Source organism: Sinocyclocheilus anshuiensis, unplaced genomic scaffold (assembly GCF_001515605.1).
Source record: "Sinocyclocheilus anshuiensis isolate Anshui unplaced genomic scaffold, SAMN03320099.WGS_v1.1 scaffold968, whole genome shotgun sequence".
Taxonomy (NCBI): Eukaryota; Metazoa; Chordata; class Actinopteri; order Cypriniformes; family Cyprinidae; genus Sinocyclocheilus; species Sinocyclocheilus anshuiensis.
Genome location: NW_015549636.1, coordinates 549,632 through 561,975, shown reverse-complemented (window position 1 = coordinate 561,975; position 12,344 = coordinate 549,632). Strand labels below are relative to the sequence as shown.

General features: G+C 37.8%; 2 protein-coding genes and 1 long non-coding RNA gene across 3 annotated transcripts in view; all 3 read right to left on the bottom strand.

Annotated features, from left to right (window-relative positions):
* The window catches only part of LOC107659779 (NACHT, LRR and PYD domains-containing protein 14-like), a 44,528-nt gene that overhangs the window by 9,523 nt on the left and 22,661 nt on the right, over nt 1-12,344 (bottom strand). The window lies entirely within an intron of this gene.
* LOC107659787 (uncharacterized) lies at nt 4,468-6,282 on the bottom strand. The gene is made up of 3 exons (XR_001630950.1): nt 6,036-6,282; nt 4,666-5,317; nt 4,468-4,485 (listed from the first exon to the last, which is right to left on the bottom strand). It is a non-coding gene; the product is annotated as an uncharacterized LOC107659787 (long non-coding RNA).
* On the bottom strand, nt 7,019-8,909 carry LOC107659781 (stonustoxin subunit beta-like). The gene is made up of 2 exons (XM_016448812.1): nt 8,246-8,909; nt 7,019-8,159 (listed from the first exon to the last, which is right to left on the bottom strand). The coding sequence occupies exons 1-2, from the start codon at nt 8,403-8,405 to the stop codon at nt 7,609-7,611; spliced, it is 711 nt and encodes a 236-aa protein (XP_016304298.1). The 5' UTR covers nt 8,406-8,909; the 3' UTR covers nt 7,019-7,608.

The following is a 12,344-nucleotide window of genomic DNA, read 5'->3' as shown; positions in this document are numbered from 1 at the left end:
TTCTGAGGCTCACTGAATCCCTGAATTTCTGTCAGGCGGTGGATGTATTTGGAGGGGATCTGATTGGCTGCTGCTGGTCTGGAGGTGATCCAGATGAGAGCAGAGGGAAGCAGCTCTCCTTTCATGAGCTTTGACATCAACACAGCCACTGATGAAGTCTCAGTCACATCACAAACTTTCTGAGCGTCTGAAAACATCAGTGTGATTCTGCTTTCATCCAGACCATCAAAGATGAACACAACTTTACACTCCTCATAAATCTGTGAGTCCAGATCTTGAAGTTCAGGATGAAAGTCCAGCAGAAGTCTGTGAAGACTGTACTGATGATCTCGGATCAAGTTCAGCTCTCGAAATGAAAGCACAAACATGAAATCTACATCCTGATTGGCTTTTCCCTCGGCCCAGTCCAGAATGAACTTCTGCACAGAGACGGTTTTTCCGATTCCAGCGATGCCTTTAGTAAGAACAGTCTTGATCTGCTCTTTCTCCTCAGATCCTGCTTCAGCTGAGGCTTTAAAGATGTCATTGCAGTCAATTGGAGTATCTTGTGAGTGTTGTGTTCTGGCTGTTTTCTCCATCTGTAAAACCTCATGTTCTTCATTCACTCCTTCTCTCTCTCCCTCTATGATGTAGAGCTGTGTGAAGATCCTGTTCAGGAGGGTTTCATTCTTTTGGAGTTTCATTCCCTCAAATAATCTCTCATATTTGTTCTTCATGCTGGTTTTGTGCTGGTCTTTGACTCTCTGCAGATCTACAGTCTCTAATGTGTCTCTCTGTAGGATTGTTTCAGTTCTATCCTGCCTGTAGTGAGATGCAGAAAAATAAAAAAGAGCAACACAAAGTCAATTATTGTCATTACAAAGAGTCACTGGAGACCACAAGACATATATTCAACAATATCTATAATTTTAATAAGTGGAGCAGTTCGGGGGAGTAATTCAGGAACCACATCTTTATACTAACCAAGTATCAGAGGTCACTGTTCCATCACTAAACATAGGGGGGTGCATCAAGGACCTGTTACTCTTCACAGACACACCGCTGGGTTCTGGAGACACTGATCTCTGTCTCTTCCTCCTCCTGATACTTACAAAAGACAAACTAAATATTTTGCACATACTTATTACACATACTTGCCACTGTCGCCTTTTGGCTTGCTTGGTTAGGGACGCTTAACGTATTATTGACTTGACTGCAGAGACACTGTTGGATGAGAACTCTGCGGGGCGGGGGTTTGGGGGGGGGTGTCTCATTCCAAATCCGATGGACTTTATACAGTTATTGAACTGACTTAACGTATTATTGACTTTACTGCAGAGACACTGTTGGATGAGAACTCTGCGGGGCGGGGGTTTGGGGGGGGGTGTCTCATTCCAAATCCGATGGACTTTATACAGTTATTGAACTGAAATTAACCAACAATGCACTGATTTCAACTGAATGATGACTGATTACTTTTGTCATTTTTAGAGATGCTGTACAGTAGAATAGAATTTTGTTTGCATCACTGAATAACTAATTTCTATATCTGCAAAGCTGCTTCAAACAATTTGTATTTTATAAAGCAATATAAAAATAAAGATGGCTAGACTTGAATTTACATACTTTTTTCCAAACCGATTTACAAATAAGGAGTACAAAAAGCAATTAATTGATACGAGAAATTTCATGATTTTGTTCAGAGGAATACAGACTAGTACTGACTGTAAAACAATATTGAGTTGTATTGCTCAAAACAATGTCTTCGAACTGTTACACATATGCATCATTTGATACATGAATACATAAAATATAAATAAATGACTATTTGAGAAGTGTTTGAAGTTGATACGCTCCAGGAGCCGGTTGCACCAGCTGGGCGTACACCTGGTTGTAAGTCTAGGCAAAACTGGGTAAGACTACATTTGAAACAAAACCTTATGCCTAGTCAAAGGTAGGTGTAAAGTGAGAAGTCATGATTTATTTGGACATTATTAGTTTTTTGGATTCATGTCTGTGAATTAATTATTACGGCAGGCGTGAACTGTGATGTTTATGGTCTTTTTCGGGCAATATAAGCAATATATAGCGATTCGTAAACAGATTCGAAGACCACACTGTTGACAGAGGTAACTGACCTAAAACAAAATATATTTATGTAATTATGCAGTAAAATATTACATGTGATCTGGAATTATTAGAAGAAACCGTACCATGCATCATCTTGCTTGGATGGACAATAGAAATGCTTGGACATTATAAATAACTTGTAACTCGCTTGCCACGGATTAATCACAATAAGCTTTGTTCTTTGTTATTTTTAATAAGAAACATATTCTCCACTTTTAAATCTGTCAATTTGATCACGGAATACAAACTATAAATGCTTTGATACTCTTTAAAGTGGCATTCACTGTTTTGCCTCAGTTCAAACAGGACATGAATCAATCATCTCTTCCTCTTTGCTACTAATTACAGCAAAAATAAACATGAATGAACATCAGAAGGTGTTGAAAGAAACAAAACATCTTACTGCAATGAAACATATCTCATTTAATCACTCAATCACTGTTTCAACTACAGAAAGATGTCAATAAAACAGCTAGAGAACAATGTCATGTTCGCTGTACATAAACTCGATAGTCAGCTAGGCATAGTTGCGCCTGGTCATAGTTTTAGTTGTAATTGTTTATTGTAAATCTGGACGTAGCTAAGACCAGTGTAGAGCTTACATCCATTTTTTTTTAAGCTGGTGCAACCGGCCCCAAGAGACTGTGAGCCGTGCCCAACAAATCCTCTCAGTGGAGAAGACTGTGTTCACAGGAGAACAGAAGCAGGCAGGATTGCATCCCAGCATGACAGAAAATGATTCAGGAAAATTATTTTGTGCGTCTCTGGTGGTATCGTGAGATGCCGTTCACAAACCAACCACAGGCTTCTGGAATCCACTGTAAATAACTTTGAATAAAAGCATCTGACAAATGCCAAAATGGCTAGTGTCTTACCTGGGCTCAGCGGTCCCTGCTTCATCTTTGGATGTAGTGGAGAGGTTCTTCATCTGTTGATCACAGCTGAACTCAGGAGATGGAGAACTCATTTTAGAGGTTGTATCCTTATCTTCTCTTTCTTCACAGAGACTTATTTCCTACTCTCATTTCTCAAAAACAATGCTAAGAGACTGGTTGACCTTTTATGATGCAAAAAAGATGAAAAGATAAAAAAAAAAAAAACAGCTGAAAAGACAAAAGAAAGTAAATAGACAAACAGATGGAGATAAAAACAAACATTTATCAGCAACTTTGGATAACTAATTGATATATATATATATATATATATATATGATGATCAGCTGACTTTCTCAGACCACATTGCTAAAACTGTCCGGTCTTGCAGATTTGCTTTATTCAACATCAAGAAGATCAGGCCCTTTCTTTCGGATCATGTTTCACAACTCCTCCTTGTTGCTCTTGTTCTGTCCAGGCTGGACTATTATTGCAATGCTCTCTTAGCAGGTCTTCCAGCCACTTCTATCAAACATTTACAATTAATCCAAAATGCCGCTGCAAGATTAATCTTTAACAGCTGAAAAGAACGCATGTCACACCTCTGTTCATCAATTTGCACTGGCTACCAGTAGCTGCTCGCATTAAATTCAAGGCATTAATGTTCGCCTACAAAACCACCACTGGCTCTGCACCCCTTTACCTAAATGCATTACTTCAGAGTTATGTGCCCTCTAGAACCTTGCGTTCTGCAAGTGAACGGCGTATTATTGTGCAATCTCAAAGAGGCACAAAATCACTTTTCTCAGATTTTTTCATTAACTGTTCCCTCCTGGTGGAATGACCTGCCCAACACAATCCCAGCAGCTGAGTCCTTAACCATCTTCAAGAATCGGCTAAAAACACATCTCTTCCATCTTTATTTGACCCTCTAACTCTAGCACTCTCTATTCTATTTTAATTCTACTTTATGTATCTTCTTTCAAAAAAAACTAGCTTTCAATTTTTTTCTATTCTTTCTACTTGTTTTTCTTTGTGTGTGTGTGTGTGTGTGTATTTTTATGTGTAAAATGTGTGTGTGTGTGTGTGTATATATATATATATTAGGCTAATCGAGACTTGTCATTTGCATTTATATATTGTTACTCTATTGTTAGTTTTGATTGCTTCTATTGTCCTCATTTGTAAGTCGCTTTGGATAAAAGCGTCTGATAAATGACTAAATATAAATGTAAATGTAATATACAGCCTGTATATATATATATATATATTACTCTGAAATGATGGCTACGCCCCTTCATTTGCCTATGGGATGCTATATAACCACGAATAACCCAAAAGGCACAAATAAGATGTCTTTTTAAAAATGTCTGATTTCTATTTTTGTTTCCATCTGTTAAAGCAAATCCTTTTGTTTTCGTGCACTCAGGAAAACCCCCAAAGGAAGAACAAGGACGTTCAGATGACACGGAAATTTTAGCCCATTTAAAGGGGTCATATGATGCTTTTTTAAAGATCATTATTTTGTGTATTTGGTGTAACAGAATATGTTGACATGCTTTAATGTTCAAAAAACACATTATTTTTCAAATACTGTACATTATTGTAGGTCCTCTATGCCCCGCCTCTCTCTTACTTGTAACACTCCAAAGAGAAAGGAAAACTTGAAATTGCATCATATGACCCATTTAATTCACTTTAGCAAATCCTTTCAGTATCTGATACTCGGATACCATATAGGTTTAGGTCCTTTTTATCTTCTTTTTTTTTCTTTTTTCTTTTTGAGGAGGAGGAGTTGGTAGGAGGCGTAATGGAAGTACAGTGCATGTCTGCAACAATTAGGATTTACAGTTTAAAGTAAAATATTTATGGAACTCGCATTCTTCTGTCTCCGTATTCTTCCGACCTTCGTCCTCTTCAATAGTCAAAGTCTGTATATCAGAATAATTCAGCTACGCACTTCAGTTGTCTAAATTACGTTTCGGCCATTTTGTCCAGAGCTGTTAAACTGTCGAATGATCGAGGTTTAAATCTAATGTAAAGAACAGCAACACACAAAAAGCAGCTCAGTGTAGGCGACATACACTTACATGATCAATTCTTAATAAATAAATACATTCTTAACTTACCACAAAACAGGCGGTTTAAATATCTAATGTTGACAGGTTTAAAACCTTGAAATGGCGTCTCTTCTTTTCATCCTCTTTCACTTTCGGTTCTAGTTAGTCACGTGTTACTTCGCAGTAAACACGCTCGCGCGTCCTGTAGTGGCGCAGAGCATCATCTCACTCAAGTGAGTCTACTCTAGAGCAGCTGAGATGTAGGTGACAGCCCTACTGAAAAACAACAATAAAACCATCACAGGAAATTTTAATGGTTTCCACTACAAATACCATCACAAAATTAAAAACCATCAAATTTTAACCATTAAAACCATTAAAAAATGTTTTTCTGTAGTGTTTTGGGACATATTCCATTAGGATTTATTGGTTTTAACAAGCCACCAATAGAAGGCGACTAATTACCAGTAGAGACCCACAGTTTCCATTAAAACCAATACAAGTCCCATTATAAACAGTAAAACCATTACAAATTTTGTAATGTGTCTATTGTTTTTTTTCTTCAGCAGGGAGAGCACACAGTCTGAATGAAAATTAAACTCAACACCAAAACTAAACATCAAGAAAATGTTATGTTGTCTAATGAAGTAATAACTTTGTATTGACATTCACCACGCCATTACGCTATAAACACCACTTTCCAGAAACACAACATATAGTATTTAAAATGTGTAAGGGATAATCCATAGTTACCATGGTTATTGCATGGCGTGGAGGCAAAGAACCACCCAACGTGAAGCGCACACACTTACTGTAGCATTAATCTAAATCAGGGGTGTCAAACTCAGTTCCTGAGGGCCGCAGCCCAACCCTGCTCCAACACACAAACCACGCAGTCATGAATGCCATGAGAATGTCATGATCTGTGCCACTAGAGGGAGGGCAAAGCTTTTCTTTTTAAAAACCAAGGCGTCTTAACCAGGTGTCGTTTTACCTGGCCGTGGTGCTGCAACATAAAGTCTGTGTCCTTCATGTGTCAGTCGTCTCTCACTCCCAGCTCACAGCGGTCAGATGATCCAGACAGTACAGGACAGACTCTGACCGTGTCCCACAGAGAGATGACCTGCGCACAGACTCACAGAGACTCCAACAACACATCCATTCAGGACACGAGAGAGGAGTGCAGATGAACAATGAAAACAGACTGAAAGAAGAGAGGAGACGGTGTGACATCTGCCACAACTGTGAAAGGGTGAAAGGTACTTTCACTGGTACAAAATAATGAAGTCAGGTAGTATTAATTGAATAAAACCACATTGTAGGTTACCTGACAAAGTTTTTTTAAATTTTTTTTTAACCCAAACACAGGAAAAAATAAACACATATTTTAACAATTTATTTAAATCCACTTAAAAGAAAGAATTTACAGGGGCATAAATATTACAGATGCAGTTAAATACATATACACAATCATGGACCAGTGGCATACAGCAGATCTTCACTATATTAAGCATGTCACTCAGTTGTTATGGGTATAAAAGAAAAAAAAAGAATCACATACACACATTTTCAGTGTTATAGAAGATTATCTTATTTAATTATGGTAATGTTAATCAGTAAGTGATGATTAATTATATGTAATATTGCACATATAGTGTACAGGTATAAAACACACTGAACTAACAGTTGCTGACAATCCAGTAGGATGAAGCTGAGTCTGTGGATCCTATGAAACAGTGACAACATCTACAGTAGCTTTTATAAGATCATACTAAATTAATGCATTAATTAAAGAGTCCAGCAGAGCTCAGAATGCTTCTACAGACCATCACATTGACTCAGTGAAGTCTCCACTGAATCTCACACAGCAGATGATAGCTTATAATTAAAAGGTGAAAAAAAATCCACGACAAACAGGATTCAAATATGAAGATTCAAATGTTTTGAAAAATCATGTCATGCTTTTACTAAAAAAAAACAAAACAAAAAAAAACTTGCGTATTAAAATAAATATCTAAAATACATAATAGCTCAATTACCTTATATGGACTCGTAAGTCTGTGGAATATGACCTCACAATCGGGCTTTATCCACCTTATTTTTCCCGTAAGAGCGGCGCTGCCATTTGTACATTTAATGCATCTGGCTTCCGGTGTGGTTCGCTTTCAGCTATTTTTAGCTCTACAAAACAGCTGGTTTTGCAAACTGGTGTTTCTTGCCATATTATTTTAATGTCATGTCTTAATTATGAACACACTGGTTTGTAGTGCAAACTATTTTACAGTTTACTGCAGTTTGTTGTTATTCTTGTTATTTCCCTTCAGCGGCTAATGAACCAGAAGTCTCGCACATTCACAGAAAACGGCTTACTTCCACACTGAATAATAAGATGTATACCTCACAATACAAGTTATCTTACAATGTGACTATATGTTATAATGTAACTAGCCAACTACTTATTTCATAATGAAATAGTCACAATTAGTTTTTTTTATGAAAAAATGAATTTTTATGAAATGTAATAGACACTCCTAGCAATTAATTTTGTGTTTTCTCACAAGAGGTTGCTACATCGGACAGAGAAACACTGAAGAATCACGATAAACCAGAAATCCAGCATAGAGGGGTTCAGTAAATGTGGTGTTGAATGTGTGTAAGTGTGTGAGTGTGTGTGTTTGTGTGTCTGTGTCTGTGTGTGTGTTAGAGACACTGTAGAAGGACAGAGAGCCAGCTGACCAGTCCAGATACACTCCTACTCTAGTAGATGGTGAAGGGCGAGGAATGTTTGTGCTCTTATTATTGTGCCAGACAGAGTAAATTGTATCACAACAGTAAATATTCCAGGACTTTTCATTGAGTCCAAACCGACATTTGCTCCCACCTTTCCGTTTGATTCCTTTGTATGCCACAGCTACATGACCCCATCCGCTCCATTCAACCTCCCAGTAACAGCGTCCAGTCAGACTCTCTCTACACAAAACCTGCTCACAGTTCTCAAACCTCTCTGGATGATCAGGATGCGGCTGATTCTCTCTCTCACACTTTGTTTTCTTGTTCCCTGCAGACAGAGAGAGACGAGTGTGTGCTGTGTTCGGATCCAGTGTGAGATCACATGCATCTGGGAAAAACATCACAGAAAGACAGATTAGAACAATTATGGCTTTATTAAATATGTATTGGTGAATTTGTGTATCCATGACTTACACTTTCGCAGTCCTTGTGTGATCCTGAAATGTTCTCCATGGTCCAAACTGAACAAAGACATAATGAAAAGAGACAAAAGTACATACACAAACAAATAATAAGGGTGAATAAATTCTGCATTTGAACCTGAAAGAGTACAACAAAGTATTAAATGGTTCATGTCATGAGAAACCAAATTTGCCTTGATCTTTTGATCACATCATGACACCATTAAGACATCTTGCAAGTTTCAAAGCCCAATATATCCTCCTCAGTACAAAAAATGCATTTAAGCAAGATTGAAAAATGGCTCGTTTAGATTCTGTAGGATTTGTCACACAGGCAAATATATTTATACAGCAAGACACTGACGCTCACTTTTACATCCTCACACCATTGGCCCCACCTACTGGTGCTCAATCAAATCTATAGTTATGCGTCTCATTTTTTATTGATCATTTGTTGGTACGGATGAGAGACCTGGTGAGCCAAATTATTTTTGTCCAACAGCCAGGTGTGGCTCACAAGTCATAGGGTCCCGATCACTAAAATAGACAGATGCCCCATACTATTTCTTACACACTCCATGCGTTTGAGCTACTCGTGACAACAGGACAAATGAGAGAGGAAAGGAGCATTTGACTGAACATTGTTTTCTAAATGAGGCACAATGTAATGCAGGGTTCATGAAGAAACTTTTGTTGAAAGATGAAGCTGTGCTAGCTGTATTAGGTATGACAGCAGTCATGTCACAAAGTGTAATTAAGCAATTTCAAAAACAAAAACAACAAAAAATAATAATTGCATGACTTAGTCTAGTAAGTGGAAAATAACACCACATTGCAAAGAATAATAAATTAAAAAAAAAGAATTATGAATGTCTTGATCTTTCTCTAGATTTACAATCTTAAAAATGTAAAATCACAGTGCTCACAACAGTGGCTGCGTTTTACAAGACCATATGGTATGGCGCGGGGGGTGGGGGGTGTAAATAAAACAGTCCAATGGCACACTGAAGCACTGAAATGCAGGGAAAAAAGATAGAAAGGGGGAAATATTTCAATAATTAAACACTGCGTCATCAGTGTTGGTAGTGTATCAGAGACTTGCACTTAACATTATAAGAAAATCAAGCTCAAATGGGAGTTAACAAGGTTTTTGACCAGTGAATGAGGAGATCTGTGTTTTGTCTGTCAATAGAACGGTTCTATCTGAGGCAGCAAATGCATGGCATTATACGCTTTCATCGACTTTTACAGGTTATAAAACGTTTATTGTAGCTATATGGGTGCTTAGTTTTTCTTGCTGTTTAATATACTTGGCCAAAATCTCATGATATAAACGATGAAGCGCTATATGCACAGGATATTTAAAACATACAAAAGTATATTGGCTACAACTAGACAGAAAATAGCCTTCTTCTCCGCTCTTCAAACACACAAAAAACATCAGCCTTTACAGACATAGTGTTTGAGTAAAGAAAACGCTGTACTATTCAAACATAGTTATTTATTTACCCTTGCATTGCAAACAAACGGAGATCTGTCTGTGCGTGGCGCGTCAATCTGAATGGAGGCGAGATGAAGTTGCGAGGTTTCGCTGACAGCTTGAGGATCCAATGGCATTACGAAGTTTTACTGACAAGCTCTTTTTAATGCTTATCATTGGTTAAATATTTGTAAAACCCTCTGATTTAAAATAATAATAATGAAATATAATAGAGATGTGAAGTTTAGATAATTTTTCAATGCACACCTGACTGGGCTAGGGTATGGCAACTGCCATACTCTTTCATAGGCCTGGGCGATAAAAGGGTATTGGTATTTATCAACGGTACACCTTCATCAATAACAATAAAAAAAATGTTCGATATAGCGCACGGTATAGGCATGTGCTATGAGAGACGCAGACAGTACACACGAACACATGCTGAGTGCTGTGCCTGCCTGTGATGAGGAGATTGTGAATAAAAAATTAATATTAATCGAATTTAAAATAAAAATTTGCATTTGAATGCAAAAACGGTGCAATTGAATGTTAGGTGTGCGTCAGTGAGGGAGCCTCATCAGAGGCGCAAGAGATGCGGTGATGATGATGCAAGTGTCTTTGTCGTATTTTATTGTATTTGTTAGTCTGTCCAGTTGAACCCACAAGACACGCCGCTGCTGCGTTATTCATTCAAAATATTAGAGAAATATAGAAGCTCAATGCGGAGAAGCTATTGGTTAGGTTAAAACCAAAACCAAGCCATTCACAAAGAACGCATATTAGGCGCATTTTTGGGACAGACAACTATGACTGTTGCACTCGTGTTTCACGCAAGAGATGTATAGAAAGCCATGTAAAGTTAAAAGAGTTTAAACTTTTAGAAAACACATTGCGAATTTGTGGACGTTTATTCCATTTCACTGCGTCTCATGTTTTTAAATGCAATCTGCGTGATCGGCGCTTCGTCTATTTCAATTAAGCTATGTATAAATACATGATGCTGTTTTGTTCATAATTGTTTATGCAATTTATCAAATTATATTTGATTTATATATGTTAATTTAGACATTGTGCACATTTTTTATAGACTGTTATTTTAATTGCATTACATAAACAATTTAATTCGCTGCATTATTTTGCTCATTGCGCCCTCCTGTGGCTATTTAATCTGAATATAAGACATAAGAAATTAGATATTTGTTTAAATTTTATTTTGTGTTTGACTGTTAAAACAAACAAAAGAAATTGTTGTTTGTCTTAAACTGGGTAAATTAAAAATACAGCGGTTGAATTAATTTTTTTCTATTGCTCTTTGTTTTAAAAAAGGTTATAATAAAAATGTCAATAATTATCGATACCGAACGATATGAAACATTATATTGTTGATACATTTTTTAGCTATATCGCCCAACCCTACTCTGTCATAAGGAAACGCCACCTGTGGCTCACAGACTTTCTTAGAAGATTGCTCTTTGTTGACCCCATCACACAAACAAACACACATATGAGTCATAACTGCTCCACATACTTGAGAATCTGCAGTGAGCAGAGTGGATCATTCAGTCTGTTGCTGAGCAGCTGGACTCCTGAGTGTCCGGGGTGATTGTAGCTCAGATCCAGCTCTCTCAGGTGTGAGGGGTTTGAACTCAGAGCTGAAGACAAATAACCACAGCCTTCCTCTGTCACCATACAGCCAGACAACCTACAGAGAGAGAATGTCTGAAATCTCATTCATGTGTTTTGTCCTTTTGGAATTTGACAACTGGTCACTATCATAGGCGGAAACATCTGAGGGTTGTCCCCCCTAAAAATATGATTAAAAACCACGCTGTGTATTGTAAATAACAATGTTTTATACTTTAAATAATTGTGTAAGTAACGAGGCAAAAATGCGTTTTGAGTTTAGAAACATTTTGAGTCTCCCCCTCCCTTGCCTCACAGTGCTTTGGTCCAAATGCCTGCTTTCCTCTTTTACATCACCTACACACACACACGAGTCCGGTGATAGAGAACAAAGTCAATAGCTGTGGAACTCCAAGGCTGTCAAGGCTATTTTATTCACTTAAACACCGGATTAAGTTATTATTTTCTCTTTAATACAGATGATGCCAATGTATTTTTCGATGAGTCCGCTATGTTATCTATAATAACGTTACCTGCTTGACGGACAGGGTAGCCAGGTTTTCACATCAAAACCCACCCAATTCCTACTCAAAACTAGCCCAAACTAACTACATTTCGGAGGGGGTTCCCTGGTAAAAATCATATTCCAGGGGCTAAATATCACATTATTGGGGTCGCTTCAACCCGTGGACATGAAAAACAACCCGCGGCAACAGTGGTAAAGTAGTCCAATTCCATGGGAAAACCGCAGACTCTGCAACACTGTGAAGGATAGTAATGTCTACAACGGACACGAGAGCTGTCACAGCGCGACCACAACAGCTTGAAGTTGTCTAATTTGGCACAGCCTCCCTGCTGCAGTAATAGTAGTAAAGCTTTCCTCTGTGTATACATATCCTTACAAGTACAATTTTAGCTGTATTATTTGTGTCCCCTTCAAAAACTGCCCTTGAGAAATATGTTTATTGTCCCCCCCCCTACTGTTAGACGAAATTTACGCCCCTGGTTA

Bases quoted from the DNA above. Each gene is read 5' to 3' on its own strand.
- LOC107659781 (XM_016448812.1), bottom strand. From the start codon at position 8,405: ATGAACCATTTAATACTTTGTTGTACTCTTTCAGGTTCAAATGCAGAA. The intron at 8,160-8,245 runs GTAAGTCATGGA...TGTTTTTCCCAG, and splicing joins CACACAAGGACTGCGAAAGT to ATGCATGTGATCTCACACTG.